The sequence below is a fragment of the Chiloscyllium punctatum genome, chromosome 8 (assembly GCF_047496795.1).
Source record: "Chiloscyllium punctatum isolate Juve2018m chromosome 8, sChiPun1.3, whole genome shotgun sequence".
In the NCBI taxonomy this organism is placed as follows: Eukaryota; Metazoa; Chordata; class Chondrichthyes; order Orectolobiformes; family Hemiscylliidae; genus Chiloscyllium; species Chiloscyllium punctatum.
Genome location: NC_092746.1, coordinates 106,562,592 through 106,585,887, shown reverse-complemented (window position 1 = coordinate 106,585,887; position 23,296 = coordinate 106,562,592). Strand labels below are relative to the sequence as shown.

The 23,296-nt window shown below is 41.8% G+C and overlaps 1 protein-coding gene across 1 annotated transcript; it reads right to left on the bottom strand.

Annotated features, from left to right (window-relative positions):
• Positions 1-2,978: 2,978 nt before the first annotated feature.
• Positions 2,979-15,635, bottom strand: mnx1 (motor neuron and pancreas homeobox 1). The gene is made up of 4 exons (XM_072576215.1): positions 15,540-15,635; positions 6,683-7,937; positions 4,107-4,267; positions 2,979-3,579 (listed from the first exon to the last, which is right to left on the bottom strand). Exons 2-4 carry the CDS (start codon positions 7,152-7,154, stop codon positions 3,283-3,285), a joined length of 930 nt encoding a protein of 309 aa, XP_072432316.1. The 5' UTR covers positions 7,155-7,937; positions 15,540-15,635; the 3' UTR covers positions 2,979-3,282.
• Between the last annotated feature and the right edge of the window lie 7,661 nt (positions 15,636-23,296).

Here is a 23,296-nt window from a genome sequence, read left to right as displayed (position 1 = left end):
CCTTAGGTCTCTTTTATATCTTTCCCCTCTCACCCTAAACCTATGCCCTCTAGTTCTGGACTCCCCGACCCCAGGGAAAAGACTTTGTGTATTTATTCTATCCATGCCCCTCATAATTTTGTAAACCTCTCTAAGGTCACCCCTCAGCCTCCAACGCTCCAGGGAAAGCAAGCCCCAGCCTGTTCAGCCTCTCCCTGTAGCTCATGGGCATTTAATCCTGCCACATCAGTTAATTGCAACTGAAACAGTTTATTACTCCCGTAACTGTTTCAGGAATTAGTTTGGAGACGTCCCTGTCTTCTTAGAATTTTACTAATAGATTTGGGGCTTACTGCGAATGTAATGCTACTGTGCCTTACAATGTTTTTAGATGTGAATTTGTGAATTAAATACTTCAGTTGAGAGAAAAAAGGAAAATGCCGGAAATACTCAGGCGTTCAGGCAGTCCATATGTTTTTGTATTAAGTGTTAACTCCGTCGTCTCTGACCATCATTACCCTGCAAGTGAAGGAAACCTCCCGTTGCCACATACAAAATCGTTTCAACGTCTCCCGGATTCTAATCCTTTAAAATTCGAGCATTGGGAGAAAGAATGCGACCAGTCCGGACGTTTGGGGAATGTTCAAGGAGATATGCTTTGTGAGACAGTTAGTAGATTTCAAAATCAAAAAATGTAGATGGCAATTTGTTAATTATGTTACAAAACTGTATATTCGCCCCCTTTCTATTCACAAATAAAGTCACGTTAGAAAGGACTTGTCCATTCGTTCTGTCATAAATCGTATTGAGACACAGACTGATAGCAATGTTTTATCACCCAGAGAAGGGGTAAGGCCTCAACAAAGGGTTCGGACTGCATCGATAACATATATGTTTATAGTCCGTATATATCCTATATATGTTATATTCGAACTGCAGATCTCGTGTCCGGTATTTGAAGCTACTCAAGTGCTTTCAGAGATGTAAGTTTACTACGTGAGTTTAAGGAGTTTTTCCCCCCCCCTCTATCCTCACCGCAGCACCAACACAATTATTGCTCAGGATGTTGAATGGACCTGTAACTCTGAGTTGCCTTTTTCAACTCATTCTCTATCTCCTTCCTTTAATACCTTCCAAGTTCCGGATTCACAGTCTGAAAAACGCAAATGCATTGGACAAGAACATCGAACATAACGTTATATATAGAACCAACGATCTTTTCGTAAGAACAATGGGAACGCTGCAATGTTCTGTTTGCATGGCACGGAATTTTGTGGGGTTTTGGGGGTGAGTGGGGTGGGAATGGGTGTTGATATGGGACAGGGGAACAACTAAATTAAAGTTTCGGTTATTCACATGCCTTCTCCAAATCCGTGCGTCGACTGAAAATATTCACCAGCTAGAATGCTGTAAATGTACAAAACAATATTTCTTTCACGACCCACCTCTCCATTCCATCAATGCCCTTCCTTACCAATTCTCTTCCTCCAAACTCCCATCGCAGAAACTGATACGCTGCAAAAAAACGTTTCTGCCACACACACACATACACGCATATGCATAGACAGACACATACACGTAGTCACACACACACATTTATGTTTTTCTACTTGTTCTCATGTTTGTTGGCGTTACTGGGGTGGGGGGGGGGGGGGGGGACACGGTAAACGGTCCGAAAGCAGAGACTGGGAGTTGAACTTTAGGCAAATAATGAAACAAACGAATCCATTGTTGATTGTTGGGTTTTTTTGGGGGGGGGTGGGGGGACCCCTTCTGGTTCACTAATGCCCTTTAGGGAAGGAAACTGTCATCCTCGCCTGGTCTGGCCGACATGTGACTCCAGACCCACAGCAATGTGGCTGACTCTTAACTGCCCTCTGGGCAATTATGACTGAATATAAAAACATTCAAAGCTGGCGTTAAGTTCACTGTTACAATTCACAAGACATAGATTTACACTTGATGATTATAACGACTGGATTTCTTGATGAGTATAACGACTGGATTTACACTCGGTTTCTTGTGTGGGGGGGGGGGGGGGGATACCTGTAAGTTTAAATTTCCAACGCTAATTCCAAAGAGGATTAAATATACATGGAATAAAGTTTCTCAACTTCTTTAAAGTGTGTGGTTAAATAGAATTTAGGGGGTATGGATGCGAATCTAAACGCGGTGCATAGTCACAAGAAAATCAATCTAATTGCCGTCGCTTCGTCCCTCGTCATTATTATTGGAAAGTTAAAATAAAACATCTAACAGGCCGATAAAGGCTATGATTTGAACCGCCCAGCCTCTACTCCAAACTCGCAAGGCCCTCTCACTGATACATGGCGGCGGCGCGATGGTTTACTGAAATAAAGCCATTGCAGCCCTAGTGTGAAATGTTTCTGCAGTTTGCCTAGATCCCCTCATGTTTGCAGTTCGGCACGTTTGCACAGATCCGACACACCATTAACAACAGCCAATATCTGAGCCCAGGGCGTGGGAGAAGTGCGGAGCGAGACCTCGCCGACAGAATGTACTTTTTAATGTATGTGAGGAGCACAAGAGTCTGAGAATCCGGAGAGGTTGTGAAATAAAAAAACTCAGGATTTCAGTGGAGAATTCCCTATTCCGAATCAAAACACGTTTGGTACCGCTTTTGCTGTTTTATTCAGTGTGGTCAAACTATAGACTATAAATGTGACTAACCTTTAATGTTGACGGCAGATTGTAAGACTCGTTATATGATGCAGCTAATGCATTCAACTCAACCGCTGGTCAGAACAGTCCGAGAGTGACTTCAGCATTTGCCCGTTTATAATGCATCAGCTCCTTGCTGCTTTTAATGTGGAACCTAATGAAGGAGCAGCGTTTCGAAAGCTAGTGATTTCAAATAAACCTGTTGGATTATAACTTGGTGTCGTGTGACTTCTAACCTTAACGTGGAATAAAGCAATTCGCAACAGAAAGCTCAATATAAAACATTTATTGTGTTTTATGTACAGTACGATCTGGCACTATGTTGGGGGAGAAACCACACGTAGCTAAACAATAACTTAGCATGCATAACTATAGGCGAATTCTTATAAATACAGTATAAAAATAAAGACAATACAGTCTTGCAATTTCCCACTGTTGCGTTGAGAGATAGACAAACAGTACTTTATATATATATATATATATGGCGACTGATTGGAGATCAGGGAACAGGACAGCCTGAGGTGCAGAACACAAAGAGACTATCTGGCTTCAAAGGAAAGCATTCACGCCGAACCACGGGCTGTACAGGTTGGGATTCTGGTTTGGGAGCGAGGAGGTGATCTATTTGACGGTGACAGGCGGCTCCTTGTGCGGCTGGTCCAGCTCAGCTTCCTCGTCGGAGGAGCATTGTGAGGAGTGACACGTCAAACTGTCCCCGTCCTCGTCACTCTCTGCAAAATCCCGCAACCGGGACGGTTTGATCTGGTCGCTTTTTGTAAGGCCGGCCTTGCTCTGGTAATCGTCCGGTTTACTCTCTGAGCTTTTCCCTTTCTGTTTCACAGCGTCCTGCGCGGCCTGCTCCTTCGCTTTTTTACTGCGTTTCCACTTCATCCGTCTGTTCTGAAACCAGATTTTAACCTTCAAAGAGCAGAGCCTGTTTTTAGATTGGCGTCAACAATTACAAAGGCGGGTGCATGAAACATTGAAATACAAGTTACAGGGAAGAGTCTAGGAGCTGGGGTGGGGGGTGTCATCATGTGAAGAAACACACAAAAAGAAACAGAATGCTGTAAATTAGAAAGAGAAAAAAATTGCTGGAAAAGCTCTGGCAGCATCTGTGCAGAGAAATCAGAATTAATGTTTCAGGGACTGATGACCCTTCTTCAGAATTGATGGCAATTCGGCAGTTTCTCTGCGTTTTGTTTTGTTGTTTCTGATTTACAGCATCCGCAGTTTTCCTCATGTGAAGACCCCGATTTCACATGACCCTTTATTAAGACTTTATTAACTGAAGTCAGCATACGAATTAGGAGCTCGATGTGGCCATTCGGCCCCTCCGCCATTGATGAAGCTGACACCCCGATAACGCCACTGACAAATCTCCCGCGAATGTTAACAAAACCCTGAAGGTGTCCGGCAGTGGAGTGCGGCCGAGCGGTTCCTACCTGGGTTTCTGTCAGCATCAAAGATGTGGCCACTTCAAACCTTTTGGGACGGGAGAGATATTTGTTCAGCTTGAACTGTTGTTCCAGCTCCAGGAGCTGCTGACTGGTGAACGCGGTTCGAGGCCTACGGCACTTCCCCAACATGCTGCTTTGTGTTTGTGCTGAGGGAGGTGGAAAACATAACAGTAATGAGATCATATTCCTCGGCTGTTTACAGAGCACCGCAGAATTAAATGCTGTGAATATTTTCATTTCATTCCTATCAACATATCCGTTTGCGGGTTTTTCTGGGCTGGACGGAGTGTGTACACGATTTTGTATCCCAAACTAACAATTTATCTTGCCGTCTCTTTCTTAAGCAGTGATTGTTAAAGCCACGTTTTACAAAACCAGAAAAGAGAGGAAGCAAATCGGTTTGCTAAATGCTAACGGCACACTATTTTTAAACAGCTGTTAATTACTACAGGACATTCATATAAATAATCTAATGTTTCTATTTCATCGCGTTACTGTTCTGTTACACCACGTGGAAATGCAATGGAAATACTAATTGATTTTATTCTTCGAAAGCACACTTCCAAAGTTTTAAATATAATGTTAGTCCAAACCTCCCCCCCCACTTACCCGTGAACGAGCAGCCACTGATTTGAACTAGACTGCCTAGTATTCCGGCGAACAGTAGCAGGTTAAAACACGGTTCTAGGTAAAAACGAGGACTGCAGATGCACGGTTCTGTTGCGGGCTCCGAAACGTTTATTTAATTCAATTATCACTGAGTGCGCCACTTAAATTGACACAACCCTGCCCTTCCAGTGTATTAAAGATATTCTAGTCACCAGTGATTTAAAATAATTTATTTTCAAAGGACGAGTTGATTTCCCACAGGGCGAACATGTGCCAGACAATAAAATGTACAATGGGAGAGCGCCGAATTAGCTCAATCTCCCCAGGGAAAGTTAATTGTCTCTATTTAGTGAGAACGCCCAACGTTTACAGGCTAAATAAACCAATTCTTTTAATTAAAACATCAACACTGAAAAAAACACAGGGATTGAGCATTCAAGCCACATTAAATCCCTCAATTTGATATCAGCCGTTTCACTATAGAACTGACAATGAAAATCCCATAAATGGTCTGTTGCCGATTTCATGTCAAAATTGGAATGCTCTATTAAAATCAAGATGTTAGTACACTATTTAGCAGGTAGACGTGTTCTTACTGTGGTGATTTCACCAGGAATGGGTAATCCTAACACGTCAAAGAATTGGTGTGCCTGTGTGTTATAATCAGGATAAAGGAGTCGTTTGCAGAGGCTAATAAATAAGGCACATGTTGGATTTGTCATCTCATTGTTGCTGGGTTTGCACAGAGCCCGCCATTCACAGCGAAGGTTAGAAAGAAAAGGCGCTATTTACTGCTCCATCTTGAACAAATCTGCGAAAACGGTCCGACACAAAAAGCCCAGTCACTCCTCTGCAAACAACAACAGTGCTGAAATTTTCGCACCACCTTCCCATTTTTCAGCCGCCTATTATCCAGCCATTTCGCTTCCTTTCCCCTTATTTAATCACCAGCGAAACCTTGTTTGTGATTTACACTGCGAGAATTTTTACTGGTTTCCTAATTAGTATTTTGTCTCTTTGGAATTTTCCACACACAAGACTTGACAAACAACAGCAACCAAAAAAAAGGGATGGTTCTCCCAGTCAGCTCACTGCAGATTTCAGTGTAGGCGTTTGAGAGTCAGGACATTGCAATATCTTACATCACTCTGACAGCATTTACATTTATTTAGAAACATTACGTCTCATTGCATCTTACTCGACATTTAGCTCCTGATCTACTAAAAGGTTAAGATAAACTAGCAACGCAACCAGAACCGAAATAAAACAAAATGAAACGGTTACTTTTTTGCATCTTGCTATTGAAATCATGCTCCTGACACCCGTTCACAGACTCAGGTGATAGAACCGAATCCCTGTGTTCCTTTTTATTTTTCCAGACACATTGTGACTGTATATGCGACACTTGGGATGAGCAGAAGTTATACTCTCAGAAGAGTGAGCAATTGACACGTGCTGTTGTTGTTGCGGTTCCCTGATTTGTTTCCAGTGTTTGGTTCAGACCTGCCAACCTGGAAGCTTGTTTACAAGCGGCCCAATGGTGGACAGCCAACATAGTCCAGGCCTGAAACTACCAGTGACTGAACAGTATCGAAAATATCAACAGGAACTGCTGGAAAAGCTCAGCAGGTCTGGAACCATCCGTGGAGAGACCTGCCAGACCTGCTGAGCTTTTCCAGCAATTTCTATTTTTGTTTCTGATTGACAGCGTCCGCAGTTCTTTCAGTTTTTATTTCGAAAATATCATCTCAACCCACCCAAATTATTATTTTCTGAAGAAAAACATACTGTCAAGCAAAAGCGAGTGGGAACAAATTGCCCAATTGCTACAACTGCTGCCGTTCACATTTTAAATCGCCACCTTTATGACTCTAATCTCAAAGTGCGGAACCTCTGCAATTCGCTTAGATTTATTTTTTTAATATATGTCAATGATTCAAGTGGACACTTACCGTTAAAATCAGGCATTTTGGGCAACATCATTCCCGCTGTGGACGCTCGCAACCACTGGTCGATCTGGAAAGTGCCGGCTGTTACTTTGACGGGTTCGGAGTGGTGACTGGCAGCGAGTTGCGGGTAAGAGTAAGGCAGGGCGTTGGATTGACCGCTCAGTGCTGAGTATGTGTAAACCGGGTGACCGTAGAGAGCCGAGGCCGGGATGGCCCCGTGAGGGTGGAGGCCCGTCATCCCGGGATGCTGGTGCACACTCAGGAAGCTGGGCTTCGGCATCAGGTTGCCGAGGCTAAAGCGCGGAGGGCTCGGGCTGTCGGACCTCAGGCAGTCCGAGGTGACCGGGTGCTGGTCGAGCTCTGGCGGGCTGGCTGTGGAGGAGGCGGGCGAGGTGACAAGAGGCGAGCAAGCCGGTAGTTTGGGAAGATCGACGGCCAGGAGTGCGTCGATTCGGAAGTTTTTAGATTTTTCCATCGGCTTTTTCTTCCAAAGGGGAGAGGGAGAGGGGAAGCACTGGAGGAGGAAAGAAGGGAGAAAAAAAGGGGGGGTGGAACGCACCAAGGAAGTTGTTTAACTCCCTTTTTTTCCCCGGTGCCTGGTGACCCGGTCAGCTCTTGACTGTATTTACAGGACCAGAAGCGAGCTAGCTCCACCTGGAGCCGAGAAATACCACTTTGAAGAGCCCTAGGATCTCCCCATTGGTTCAGGGGCCTGTGTGTTTGTTGTTGTTTGGAGCAGGATTGTCACTTGGCTGCGGCTCTGGGCTCCCTCTCGCTGTCGCTGGGACATGGAGATCGCGAGCGCGCCACTTTCTTGGTCAGTTTCAGTGCCGCCCGCTGCCGATTGGTTACGGTGGACAGGAGGTGACCCACAATACAGCGTCTGATTGGCTGTTCTCCAGGCATCCCCTTCACCATTGGTTCCCTGACGAACATCTCAGTGTTAATTGGTCACATCCTCCATTTGGATACATTGCACGCCCACCTGCTGGCGCCAGCCCCTATCTCGTTGAGAGGAGCTTTCTTGTTTGTCATTGGAGGGGGAATAATCTCCTCCATTAAAGCAATTAGAGGTGTGAATTCTTGTTTTCCTCTTTCTGAGATTAAGGCGCAGTTTATTTTCCCGGTAATGAAATGCTTTTGAAATATGCCTGCACGCCAGAGCGCAGCAAATTATTGTTTTAATTTAAAACAAAGAACTGCCGGAGACCTGAAACAAACAAAAAATTCTGGAGAAGCTCCGCAGATCTGGCAGCATCTGTGAAGATTAAAAAAGAGTTAACATTTAGAGCCGAATGACTCTTCATCAGAAGTTTTTATTCAGTCTGTTAATCCAGGCAGTAATAAAATGGACAGCCTTGTTGAGATTACATTTTTTGTTTGTTCGAAGTTTAACCCACAGGCTAAACGTTTCTGCTTTTAGCTCAGAAGTAGGCGAATTAAGAATCTTATATTAAAAATAATGGCAACGCCAGTCGTTTCACTATAAACCTTTCGGGTTTGATTCAGGTCCCTTTATTTTCGTCAGTGGCCAGCTCACGAGTAAGAGATTGTGCACCTGTGTTGACTGAAGGCATTGTTATCCTTACCTCTTCTCACACACACACCTCACCCCTTCCCCCCAACCACAACCACCAATAAAAAAAAGCTTGGAGAACGTGAGTAAACATCTACTGTGTTTCGTTTCTAATTGTAAAAAAAATCTTGTAGACAGCTAAAACTAAATCTTGCAGGTTTTGCTGAGACTTTCTGTAAATTGCAAAGTAAGAGAGGGATTTAAAGATTGTTCTCGCTCGGACGAAGAAGGAAAGGAACATTTGACACGAAAGATCATTTGATGTTAGAATTAACCTATTTCAAAGATATCCGCGCGATATAATGGTCATAAATGGTTTATTTGTATTCCTGCAGTGTAGTCGCAATCGCAAACAATTCCAACGCGCTAGGGTCGTCTTTAATCTTCTGAGAATGGTAGTGTGGAGAAAGGGTCGATTTATGATATCACATTGAGTATTTTCCGTGCTAAATTTCTGCTACAAGCTGAATGACAGATTGGGACTTAGCCGCCTCCAAAATGAACATTTTTTTCTAAGCTTAGGGGGGAAGAAAACATGGCGCAGTCATTTCATCACATTTCAACATTGGACATATCCAAGAGATCCGGAACTGAGGTGGATTTCCGAAGTGACTCCGAGTCAAGCACCGAGTTAGTTTTCAAAAACAAAACCAGAAATTACTGGAAGAGTTCAGCAGGTCTGGCAGTACCCGTGGGGAGAAATGAGAGCTAACGTTTTGGGATCCAGTTAGATGCTTAGTTTTATAACATCCTGTTAGGAGAGTTCTCCATATTAGACACTGGCATTTTGGTGAGAAAATAACGAGGCAGAACTTCCAAAAGCAGTGTCCTCGCTTCATCCTCATCTGCCAGTAATATTTGCATTTTAAAAGCATTGTGCATCATTGCATTATTGACGTTTATTAATTGAAGTATTATTTTAAAACGAGATGCCATTGCTGGAGATTGCAATTGACTTCAAGAGCGAGAAGCAAAAGTGCATCGAAAATGCAGACTCAGATAAACTGTCAGGCGTTCACATTTCACACCTTCCCGTTTCGCCTCTAATGCATAATCCAATTATTTTTGTACACGCACTCCTCAAGTTTGGGAAATTAGGAACTAGTTTGCTCAGTCGCCGCATTCATTTTCCGTTTCAGCTCTAATTGATTCTGTAGCGACAGGCGGCCGATGTGACATGACCGCATGAGTTGACTCGCACCGTGTAAATAAATGGCATTTGTTAAAGGTGCAATTGAGGAGGAGACGAACTCGTTGAGAGGCAGCCAAACATCATGATTCTTTTATCTGTTGCGGGCAATTGGGATTTGTGATGCAAACTGTGTCTAAGATGCCGACATTAAAGTAACGAGATTGTGATATATGGAAACGGTGATAGATGGCGATCCTTCTGTCTTACCCCAAGGAGCCCATCTTACGTAGCCCAGCAATGATGGTAAGTTTATAGAAGCAATTTCTGTGCAGAGTGCACCGCGAGCCTCATCGGCCTAATCAGGCAGCTCCATTTAATGGATGAACGGGTCACGATCGGAATTATTGACACCCGGCTCTCCAGAACCTGTTTCCCAATAACGCTGATTACATTTTGTCAATCCATCAGCTAACCACTCTCCCCGTGACTGCATCAAAGGCGTATTTGCTCAGGGGAAATCAACATGGCACAGATCAAATGCACTTCCCTTGCCGAGGCATTCTGGTGGTCAACTGTGGTCACTTCAGTTTCCTTCGATGAGCTGTAGATTGAATAGATTTCACCGATAGTTTTCAAACGGGTCCAAAATCGGTCGTATCTCTTAAAACCATTATTCTTCCCCAATTGCATTTTTCCATTAAATGGTATCACTTTTTTTTTAAAGTTATAGGTTATGTCTAAGATTTGGTATTTAATATCTGACTCTCGTGACAGAAAAGGGAAACATCAAAGTAGTATGTGGTTTGTAATCAAAAGAGAAAATATTGCAGAAACTCGACAGGACTGGCAGCATCTATATAGAGAGAGAAAAGTTAACGGTCCACTCCAGATGCTGCCAGACCCTCTGAGTTATTCCAGAACGTTCTGTTTTTCTTTCAGATTTCCAGCATCCGCGGTTTTTTTCTCTTTGTTTGAATGTTATTTATAAACACCTCCTGACCCAGGTCTGATCTTTTGATATGTGGAAGTGTGGGGCTGTTTCGCTCTTATGGAGCCAACAAGAGATTCTGTGGAGGACAACCGTGTAAGTCATCGCCGAGAGAAAATCAGACCATCGTCTCTTCCTGGATCAAATTCTAGCATCACACAAAATCATCAGAAACAAAGTAGTCCCGAACGCATAATACACAAATCATGCGCCTTTATTTTTACCAGAACAAATGCCGAATGTTCAACAAACGGTGTTCAGTCTTGATTGCGGGGAAATCTTCGGTTTTCTTAAAATAGGGATGCCAGTTCTTGATTTTTAAAAAAGAACTATACAATACTCGTCTTCCACAATTACTGGAGGTTTCAACTCTCTGGTTTCTTCCTATCTCTCCCTCCCTGAATGCATTATTTAAAGCAAATAGTTTCGCTAACAAATTGAACCCGTCAAAACTCAAATATCAAAAGGAAACGAGAGAGAAATATCTGTGCACAACTCTACATCAGTATAGCCTTTGCAAGCAAGTATACCCAGTCTATTCAGCCAGTGGGTACGTTTGTACATACTTGAGGATATATCTCGTAGGTTACAACTCAGTTCTGAAGGCCAGTGAACGGGTTGACAATTAAAACCGTGCAGTGTATCTCTGGACATTTCTTACGTGGGTTCGAAATCTTTAATGCTAAAATCGGCAGGTTTTAAATTGTGTTCGTTTTTGTTCTCTGTGACTTCTCTGTGTCGCCGTTGACGCTGTTAAAGCAAGTCACAATACATGGTCGAATACTTCACTTAAGGATTATTTATTTGCACAATTATAAATATAAATAAATCATAAAGTTTAGTTCATTAAACAGTTGTATTAATTGTTTATAAAAATAGTTTATACAAATGCGTTGTTGATAAGCGGGTATTTGGTAAATTGGTTACACTTGCAGATTTCTGTACATGCCCTCAACATTAATGAATATCTGTTTTGTTTTTCTTAGATGGGAGTGAAGAAGACCTGAATTTCTGATATGTTGAACATGGCTGAATCCTAAACCATGTCCTTTAAGGAGACTGGTTACGAAAAACCTCCCATTATCATCCGCCACATTTTGACAGTGATCCGTACTCGCAGAAGCTCTTCTTCAGGTAAGTTGAGGCACATCTTGATCCCTTCCACATCGTATTGGAACAGTTTTGGGACTCAGTGAAAAGTTAAGAAATCCTCCCCAACAGCGAAGTCGTGAAACTGTGATTTTCGACAGTTTCCCTCCCTTAAAGGCGGTATCTCAGTCCCTCCAGTATGGACGAGCGGTTGAGTTTTGCAACTCTATGACTGCAGTTATAATTGTGTGTTGGAGAGGGCCAATTGATCCACGGGTATCAGCCAATTCAGCGCAACCGGATACTTAAATATTGTGCAACCCATGGAACTCAGATGAACGAAGGCCTTGACTCTGTACCCAGTTACTGCAGAGTGCCTTCCTTTCACTTGCTTTCTTTCCCTGCTATTTTATATTGAATAGAATCCTGTGTATACCCGTCTGGGTTGTGCCCTTGCGCCTGAGTGACAACACCTTTACTCTTCACTGCGGAATACAACCATTTTGCTCAGGGTCTTCGGCCCCCGAACAGCAAGTTCAGAACAGCGTTAAAATGTGACAGACGTTTAATTAGTTAGTACACAAACCATGTTTAAAAACGAAATAACGTCCGCCCCCCCCCCAACCCCCCACTTTGTGTGCAACGCTTTCAATTGCGAGAAATTGTATGGGAAATCACAGTGGGTATTGAAAAGAGGGGCATGGAGTGAGCGCAGAGTCAATTTTCCCCTTGTGTCCTGCCCAGAATCCCAGTGCAGTTTTCCTGTTGTGTACTGCCCAGAATCCCAGTGCAGTTTTGTCATTGTTTACTGCCCAGAATCCCAGTGCAGTTTTGTCATTGTATACTGCCCAGAATCCCAGTGCAGTTTTTCCATTGTGTCCTGCCCAGAATCCCAGTGCAGTTTTCCCCTTATGTACAGCCCAGAATCCCAGTGCAGTTTTCCTGTTTGTATACTGCCCAGAATCCCAGTGCAGGTTTCCCGTCGTGTACAGCCCAGAATCCCAGTGCAGTTTTCCCCTTATGTACAGCCCAGAATCCCAGTGCAGGTTTCCCGTCGTGTACGGCCCAGAATCCCAGTGCAGGTTTCCCGTCGTGTACAGCCCAGAATCCCAGTGCAGTTTTCCCCTTATGTACAGCCCAGAATCCCAGTGCAGTTTTCCCCTTGTGTACGGCCCAGAATCCCAGAGCAGTTTTCCCGTTGTGTACAGCCCAGAATCCCAGTGCAGTTCTCGTCAGGTCAACTCCCAAAGTTAAAACTCTCAACCGATTTCACATTACAAATGCAGTAATCCGTTGGAAGAATAGCATTTTAAAGAGAACATCACCCATTAGCAACGTTACTTGAAAGGCGGCATTAGAGCGTTTTCTTAACCACACGCAATCTAAAAAAAATTAAGATCAACCTGTTCAAACAGGTTGTGATACACCTCCGGGCAGGTGGGACTTGAACACCCACCCCTGACTCTACCGCAGCATCACCTTGAGTACAATGACAACCAAATATAGCAAAATTTGATACGGACTATACTCGGAAAATAGACTACTCATTAGTCATTGAGTAGTACAGAGCCCTAGTGCTACTGAAAGGGACATGTTTTTGTTATATTTTGTCTAGTGACAGTTATTATTTGACGGATTAAAATGACTTCTATTTTTCCTGGACGGAGGACAAGTGAAAAGTTGATGAATTATGGACGGCAGGTCCTGCATTACACAGCGGTCGACGAGTACAATGTGTTGGATACATATTCCCTGGCTTTATTGTGGTATTAAAAGACTAGGTGTAAGTAGCTAGGTGGGGACATATAGATCTTTTACCCCTTCTTTACATTTTTCATAATGTGTGCAACAGGTCCCCAACATTAAAGGATTGGACTTGAGGACCAGACAGTGAACGAAAAGGTGAAAGCCCAGACTGAGAGATAGAGAGAGAGAGAGAGAGCACTATCAGAATAAAGAGATTGGAAGACGCAGCAGTTTTGAAAATATATGGCGCATCTTTTGGGGTTTTTTTTTGCACGGTTTTCCTTCAGCTTCTGCTGTCTCTTTCACATATAAAAAATCTCCCGGCCTTCAAGGGGGCCTAACACCTTCTGTTCAGTTTAATTTCATTAACCAGCCTCTGATGATTCCTATTAAACGCAGTGATATATGAAGCCATTTAGCGCCGCCGCCGCCACCACCCATCAAGCTGATTTATCGCTTGTGATTCTGCGGCTGGCCCAGATGAAAAGGCTAGCAGAAAATTAATTTCTGTGCAATTTGGCTTAAAGGAGAAGAGGGAGAGAGCAGAGAGAGACAGAAAAAAAATCAACCCGGGTCCCTTTTCCGGCTCTTGTATTCCTAATTACTTTCACAATTAACTGAAATACAAATCAAGCTGACAAATTGTCCCAAGTTTATATGTAATTGGCCGCGATGAATTCCTACATTACGGAAAAGCAAGTGAAGGGGCGAGGACCTTATCCAGGCGCTCTCTCCGCTGCAATAAATTAGCTAGAGGAAACGAGAGCTTAAAACGCGCCTTTTTTTTTGTTATAAATCTCTGATATAATTATTTCTCAAAAATAAAGACATGATGAGGGAATCATAATATCATTACACGATTACTTTAAATGCATCCCAAAGGCAAGGCTCAGCGCGGTGATTTAGTGGGACATCGATATCCCTTTTTCAACGATATCCGCTACTGATTCTTATCAAATCTTCGCCAGGAATGGTTGCCTTTACGTCTCCCTCCCGTATTACCTGAAGACAAACGGTTCGTTAAATTGGGCCTTTGAAAAATTAGCCATTTTATTTCCCCTCCTCTCCACCCACCTTCGGATTTTCATTCTGAACCGAATTGAAACAGCCCCCACAGCCTGAGTGAGATATTACCGAGAGATCCAGAGCGCTGTAGTTATTGTAACACACCCCAGCAGTTAGCTCAGACACAATAACTGTGTGTTTTTAAAAACAATTAAGTGCAACAAGTAACGAATCGACTTGCTACACAATTTCGTCCGTTAAATTAAATGGCATGGGCTCTGTATTTCAGATATGGCTTGTCAAGGCTGATGAGATAACTCAGATCCATCCCAATTCACAGAATTCAGTTCAAAGAACGAGATCGAAGTGGCGTTAAGACATGAAGCAAGGGATGTCTGCAACCAGATTGAAGTCAACAGTTCAGACTGATCCATATTCACCAACTGATCAATATCATCCCAGCGGTGAAATTCTATATACCTCACCCTATTAATGATTGGGGTGTGAAGTAAACTGTCTTGGGGGAAATTGTAATGAAGCAAACACACAAGACATTCAAATAATCACCTCCTCCTTCGCCTTGTTTCAATAAAATTCAGCTTTGGTCTTCCCTTTATCCAGTTTGATTATGGTCCAGAATATTTTAAACAACTGGGTGGGATTAGTGAAGAAAGGTGGACGTGGAATCGCGTCTATGCAGTATAACTGGGTCCTCTGCCTCAGCCCTGGCCTCACCGTGGTTTCAGTTTCTAGCGAGGCATCTTATTACATACAGTCCCTCAATTCTGGCAAGTTTCACGCACACCCGCCGCAAGACAAGGACATTAATGTCTGCAAATGCAACTCAACCGCACTTGGACCAGGGAGATGTCAATTTGATCTCGCAAAAGGAATTCTTGCGGTTTCTTAAGTGTTGTCAATGCAGCAACAAGTTCTGCGCTGTTGTGACCTATCCACAGAAATACAAAATAAAACACAGGTCTTTCTCGCTAATTACTGTGAAATACCTGCGACCTCCCTTTCATCCCGTCTCCCTAACCAAAATGAAACCACTTTATATCCACATTCTTAAACATAACTCGAAAAAGGAGGGCACGTCGATTACACACCTGACACACACAAAATACAAATAGAAAGGGAACATTCACTAAAACAAGATTTTTAGGTTACAGATTTTTCAAATACCGAGGTGCCTATTTGTTCAAACAAGATGACCATAGTCACATCAGTCATATTTTGTACCTGCGCCTTACGATGTATATTAGACATCAGACCTCATGTGATGTAGTCGTAAGTTTCATGACAAAAAAAAGAATAGATTTACCTGGAGGTAAATGAATTCCATCGTGTGCCTGAATTGACCAATATTTTCAGGAGTTTTCCCTCCTTACCCGACTGGCATATTGATTGTCCTAGCGTACAAAGTTCACAGGCGAAATGTCACATGTTCCTTGTTTGCATACTTAATACAGAATATTAAAATATATTCCAGACCAATCGTATTTGTTTATTGCAGGGAGGTTCTGATCTCATTACTTTATTATTGACATGCAGTTGGTGTTTGCCATGTAACATTCTGCTCTGAATTGTTTTGCATTGAATAAAAAACGTATGAAGAACACAACGGGACGCGCCAGAAGACAATAAATGGTGAGCAGGGGTAAAGGAAGCAAACTTCTGACAGTAATTTATGCCCAGTTTTAGATAATAAGTTGAATAGAGAGCATGCAATTGAAATTCTATTGGCTTAATTTTTCTCTGGATGTTACTGACCAATGGATTGCATCTGGAGACACAGGAACATAAGGACATAGGAACAGGAATACATAAACATAGACCTTTCAGCCCTTCCGGCCAGTTCTACTATTCATTTAGATCATGGTTGATCTGCGACCTTTGCTCCATAGTTCTTAATACATTTAGATAAAAGAGGGATTTTTATGCCAACCAATGATTTATAGTAGCATTGCTGAAATGAGTTTTTACATTCCAAATTTAATTAGAAAGTCTGGAATGTAAAAGCTCATTTCAGGAATGCTACTGTAAATCATTGATTGACATAAAAAGCCTCTGGCTCACTAATGTCGTTTGAGGAAGAAAACTGCTGTCCTTACCTTGTTTGGCCTACATGTGACTGCAGACCCACAGCAAAGTGCTTGATGATTAACTGCCCTCTGAAATGACCCTAGAAAGCCACCTAGTGCAAGGTAATTAAAGATGGGCAAAAAATGCTCAGAGTGTAGGAGTTGGAACATCATGTTTGAGGTTGTACCGAATGTTGGTGAAGAGTCTAGATTAGAATGGTGCTAGAAAAACACAGTAGGTCAGGCAGCATCGGAGGAGCAGGAAAATCGATGTTTCAGGCAAAAGCCCTTCATCAGGAATGGCTTTTGCCCAAAACGTCGATTTTCCTGCTCCTTGGATGCTGCCTGACCTGCCATGCTTTTCCAGCACCACAGTAATCTAGACTCTGATTTCCAGCATCTGCAGTCCTCACTTTTGCCCTGAATGTTGGTGAAGTCTCTTCTGAAATATTTTGTTCAGTTCTGGTCGCCCGGTTATAGGAAAGATATTATTAAAGTGGAGGGGGTTCAGAAAAGACTTAACAGAATGTTGCTGGGAATGCAGAGTTTGAATTATATGGAGAGGCTGGATAGGTGGGACTTTTTTCACTGGAGGTTGAGGTTATAAACCTTAGAGGTTATAAAACCATGAAGTTAAGGAGAATAGCAGGTACCTTTCCCAAAGGATGGGAGATTTCAAGACTAGGACATATTTTTAAGGTGATAGAAGAAAGATTTAAAAAGACATAAGGGGCATTTTTTTTACAGTAAGGGTGTTTTGTGTGTGGAATGAACTTCCAGAGGAAGTGATGGATGGGGTTCAGTTAAAGTGTTTAATAGATTAGTTTAGTTTGGGAACCTGATCGGCATGAACTGGTTGGGCCGAAGGGTCTGCTTCCATGCTGTATGACCCTATGACTCTAAATAAAAATAATCAATCTCAAAATTAAAATTTACAACTGATCCAAAATCTAATTAAGTGCTTTTTTATTTTACTCCTGAAAGATTGGTCTCAATTTTTAAGACAACAAATGAAATGCATGGTAGAATGGTTAGTTAGGTTAGGTCACTTGGGATCCAAGGAGAAATAGCCAATTGGATACAAAATTGGTTGAAGACAAAGGATGGTGGTAGAGAGTTCTTATTTGGACTGGAGGCCTGTGACCAGCTGTGTGCTGCAAAGATCTGTTCTGGGTCAACCGTTGTGTATCATTTATATGAATGATTTAGATGAGATTACAAGACGTATGGTTAGAAAGTTTGCGATTGACACTAAAATTGGTGGTATTGTAGACACTGAAGAAGGTTATTTAAAAGTGCAAAGAGATCTTGATCAGATGGTCCAATGGGCCAAGAAGTGGCAGATGCAATTTAATTTAGATAAATGTGAGGTATTGCACTTTGGTAAGGCAAACCAGTGCAGAACTTACATCATTAACACTCATTAAGAGTGTTGTAGAACATGGCAAAGGTTCAGAGGGACATGGACCAAACACAGGCAAATGGGACTAGTTAAATTTGGGATTCTAGGTTGACATGGTCGAATTGGACCAAAGGATCTGTTTCTATGCTGTATGACTCTATGAGACCCTAGGTAAAAACAATGACTGCAGATGCTGGAAACCAGATTCTGGATTAGTGGTACTGGAAGAGCACAGCAGTTCAGGCAGCATCCAAGGAGCTTCGAAATCGATGTTTTGGGCAAAAGCCCTTCATCAGGAAGGACTGGGCTTTTGCCCAAAACGTCGATTTTGAAGCTCTTTGGATGCTGCCTGAACTGCTGTGCTCTTCCAGCACCACTAATCCAGAATCTATGTGACCCTATGCAACTGTGACAAAGATAAACTTCCTTTCCTCATCCTTCTCAGCCTGTCTGATACAATTGACCACATTATCTTCCTCCAATCATTTAGCTGGGTTAGTCTGTTCTCAGCTGGTTCCGTTCACACCTTTCTAATCATAGTCATGAAGTGGGTTTTGAGAAGATTTGTAGCTCAGGTTGAGGTTCTGGATGTAGGTTTGCTCACTGAGCTGGAAGGTTCATTTCCAGACATTTCATCACCCTACTAGGTAACATCTTCAGTGGGCCTCCAGGTAAAGCACTGTTCATGATTCCTGCTTTCTATTTATATGTTTTATAGGATCATAGGGTCATAGAGATGTATAGCCAGATACAGTCTATTGGCTTTCTTTGGGTTGGTGATGTCATTTCCTGTTCTTTTTCTCAGGGTGTGGTTGATGGGTCTAACTCGATATGTTTGTTGATAGAGTTCCGGAACTCTATCAACAAACACATCGAGTTAGACCCCATCTACCATCCCTAAGAAAAAGAACAAGAAATGACATCACCACAGGAAATGACATCACCACAATAAATGACATCACCAACCCAAAGAAATCCAAACATATAAATAGAAAGCAGGAATCATGAACAGTGCTTCACCTGAGGCCCACTGAAGATGTTACCTAGTAGGGTGATGAAACGTCTGGAAATGAACCTTCCAGCTCAGCGAGCAAAGCTACATCCACAGTCATGAAGTCACATGCAATGATTCCCAATTTGTTCCTTTGTTGTTATATCTTGTGCCCTTCACCCCCCACCTCCTTTTCTCACCAATATCCATCTCTTTTAAGACACTATCTAAAACCTCAACATTAGTTTGCACATGTACATTGGTAACACCTCCATCTCTCTTTACTCCTCCACTACTCCTTAAGATGGGCTTGCCAAACATATTGTCCTGGATAAGAAAACATTTTCTCCATTTAAATGCTCAGAGGAGCTGTTTACAGGTGCTGACCCAAACTCCAGGGACACTCAAATCGTCTCTCTGAAAACAGTCATGAGAGTAAACCATTCACAAGCTTGGTGTTATATTTCTTCTTGAGATGAACTTCCAACCTCATTTTCACACCAGCTCCAAATCTACTCCTTCTTAACATCATCTAAGTTACTGTTACAGCTGATCTGTCATTAAACCCTTATCCATGCTTTTGTTATCTCCAGATTCTATGACACAAAAGGCAGTCCTGGCTAATTTCCTACATTCCGTTCTCTAGAAATTCGTAGTCATTCATGTTCTGCTGCCTGTGTCTGAACTTGCAGCAAACCCTGTTCCCGTTTCTCCACTGTGCTTGCTGGTGTATATTGGTGTATAGACAAGCAGCAGTGTGATTTTGATATTGTCTTACATTTTTAAAATTCCTCCATGCCCTCACACCTTGTTATGTCTATAATATCCTCTAAGTCCATGACCCACCAAAATATCTGGACATGTCTGCGTCCATGGTTCTAATTGACCATTGATGCTATGACTTCAGTAGCATAGACCCCAAGCTTGGAATACCCTTCCTATAACTCACTCTACATCTCCAGCTCACTTTCCTTCTCTAACGCACTGTTTAAAACCAATCTCTTTGACTAGGCTTTTGGTCATCTGACCTAATAACTATGCAGCTTCATTGACATATATTGTTTATAATGTTCCTGTGAAATGCTATGGGATGTCCATTTAGTTATGTGCACAATATAAACATAAATTATTGTTGTTGCTCTGATCCCTAGATGTAGATTCCCCATTGAGAGGAAGTCATTTGTTTCTCCTGGCTACCTTATCTTTATTAAATCACACCTTCTAAACCTCCTAAATTGCAAGAAATACAACCTAATTTGTGTAATCCTTTCTCATAATTCAATCCTTGGCTTTCAGGATTTATTCTGGCAAATGTTTACTGCATTGCCTCCAAGGCCAATATATCCTTCCTAAGGTGTGGTGCCAAGAATAGCTTGTTGTATTCAGGTGTGACCTAACTAGAACTTTGTACAGCTGAAGTATTACTTCCACTCCTGTATATTCTACTCCTTTATCGATAAAAACAAAACAAAATCTCATTGGACCACCACTATTTCTAATTTATTGCCATGTAGGAAAAAAACTCTTTCCTGGCCTTTCAGGACAAAACTGGATAACTACAAGTTTGCATTGAAATCCATTTGCCACAGATTTTCTCATTTAATATCTTGTGTAATTTTATGCTTCCTTCCCCACCACTTCCATTACTGCTTGCCTTTGGGTGGTCATTAAATTTGGATATGCAACTTTCTACCCTGTCATCAATATCATTAATAAATTGATTGAATAATTTTCATGGGATATCACTAGACATGTCTTGCCAATTAGAGTACCTACCTGCTCAATACCCAGTCTGTTGTCTGTCTCTTAAGCAACTTACTAGCCAGGTCAAAAATTTGTCTTTTTTTCACGTGCTGCAAAATTAGCAAGTAAAGAATTTCTAACAAATGACTTCATTAAATGTTTTCTGAATATATTGGTATGAAGTTGAAGGCATGTACTGTATCTTTAAGAGAGGGAATGCTATTCTGAACTGAGAGCTTACAAGCACCTGCGTATATGGCTAGATGGCCGTTCCAGAGAGTATTGGCAAATTGAAAATATGTAACATTTGGTTGCAAAATGGATACTTGACTTTTGGTTGCTGTTTTGGCAACAATTTGAATTTAACCAATCAGTTTAAATCATGCCCCAGGATAGTAAAACCCAATCAAGTTTGAATTTATTGTTTTGCCAAATTTGAATCAATAAGGTGATCTGATGTTGGGTCGGGGGAGGCTGTGTAAAAAATGTGAACATTTTTGAAAATTGGTCAGAGAGCAACAGGGAGAGGAAGAGAGAGAGGGAGGAGGGAGAGAGAGGGAGAGAGGGAGAGGGAGAGTGACAGGTATGAATTTTAATTCCTTGCTGTCTGTTATTTGAACTCATGTCACTAGAAAATGAGTCCAGAGTTGAAAAATATGGTGCTGGAAAAGCATAGCCGCTCAGGCAGCATCTGAGGAGCAGGGGTGTCGACATTTCGAGCATGACCCTGACTTCAAGATTATGCTTGAAATGTCGACTCTCCTGCTCCTCAGAGGCTGCCTGAGCTGCTGTGCTTTTCCTGAACCACACTTTTCGACTCTGATCTCCAGCATCTGCGGTCTGTATTTTCTCCTGGAAAATAAGTTCAGGCCTCTAAATTTCTAGTCCAATAATATTATAACTATTCAATGGACGTTTTTGTAGAGAAATTACTGAACGATAGGTTTGTGATTGTTCCAGAAGTTACTGCCGCAGTTAATGAAGTTACGTGTGGGAGACAGATGGAGAGGTTGTATTGGAGAAGCACCAGAGTTAAGGGATGAATGTGAATCATGTAAAATGTATCTGAGGGGATTCTTGCAACTCTTCTGAGCCAGAAGGCCCAGATTCAAGACCCATTCTTTTCAAGAGCTGTGTAATAACATTGCTAAACAAGTTGGCTTGCAAAGTATCTGTAAGCTGTCTAAACTTAATCCAATGAAATAAAAACAAAGTACTTTTAAGAATGGTTCAAATGTCTAACATGGCAGCACAGACTGAAAGGAAAATACAGTCTAATGTTGGGTCTAGCCATAAGGTATTTTCCCTTGAACACCATGATGGGTGAAATAACATCACATATTTCATTTCATAGGTGATATTTGAAAGATATTCTGCTCAAAGATCAAAAAACCTTTTTCAGTTTAATTATTAACCTTGTGTATTCATTTTGATTGCATTTTTAGAGACACTGTGAAAAGGACACAGAAAAGACAAGCATCAACTAAAGGGTCTGCAGATCATGTAGGTGCAGGGAGTTGGCCAGGTTTTCTAAAGATATATACAAATCAGGGAAATCATTTGGGCACTACTCAATTTCAGTTTCAGGATCCAATCTTTCATCTTTTTCCTGGCTCAGACGTTCCCCACTGACAGCTGACATAATCCAGTTTTCCATTCTACCATGCACTTCAAAGTATTAAAAAGATCCATAAATTAGCAACTCTGACATTTTGAAATATTAAAAAGCAATTTATAAAAAAACCTGTATACAAAATCTTTTCTAGCATGAAGTACCCAACTATATATGCAATAATTGAAATTTACAGTGCTTGGGGAAAAAAAAGTCAGAGTACTAATACGTTTGTAGGAGTCAGAAGGTTATCTTGATGAATCTCTCCATAATTAAATCAATGGTCACTCCCATTATTCACTACAAGGCCTTTTTTGCTCATTGGCCACTGAGTCAATCTCAGTGTGCCTCACTGCACCACCCTCTTCATTTTTTTCATAAAATTTCCATTACTGTGACAAAAAAGTCTCACTTTTAATAGTGAGGTAGCAACTCCTCTATGTGCAGCAACATTTAAAACTTGTTGGTGTTGTTTTCCATTTTTGGGTATTTTATACCAATATGAATTCTTTGCACATATTTTTGGTGCCAAATAAAAGGGAGGGGCAGGGGAAATCACAAACTTTTTTTCTTTGGATTCATAAAATATACACATGTCTAAAAATGCAGCGTATGTCTCACATCTCTTCATCGACTGTGTCAAGTTACATCCGTTTTCCTAAAGCTACCTGGGAAGGGAAACTATCTGCTGTGATGGTGCAACCCCACATTTTAGCATTTCCTCCTCCAGTATTTTGCATTTTGAATTACAAAATGAAAAATTACGTATCTACAATAATAAGCACAAACATCTGTTAAGTGTACAACATTATTCTACAGTTAATCAGACATTCCCAATTATTGAATATACGGTAAGTGCACACAATGATAAATAGTGATGGGACAATGAGGGGGGATCAAAGGTCTGCAGCGATGAGGAAAAAGGAGTATCATTACTAAATGTCTCACCAGAGAAGAGTTTAACAGTTGAAGTGAAGATACACAGAGATGGTTGTATTGTATTCTGGGGAGCAGAAGCAGACTGTTAATTAAACTCAACTGAAATCCAATCAGTTTATGTATGTTTAACAGGTTACCAAGTGGATAGGAATTAAAGGCAGCCTTTTAGGTGGGTTATATAAAGGTTTCTGACCTGGTCTTTTAGTCAAGACAGTCATGCACATTCCACCCAGCATCCAGGAAATAGGCCAAAGGTTGTTCATCGGATCCAAATTTGAAAGTGAGGCAGGTACCATGATATAGAGCTTTT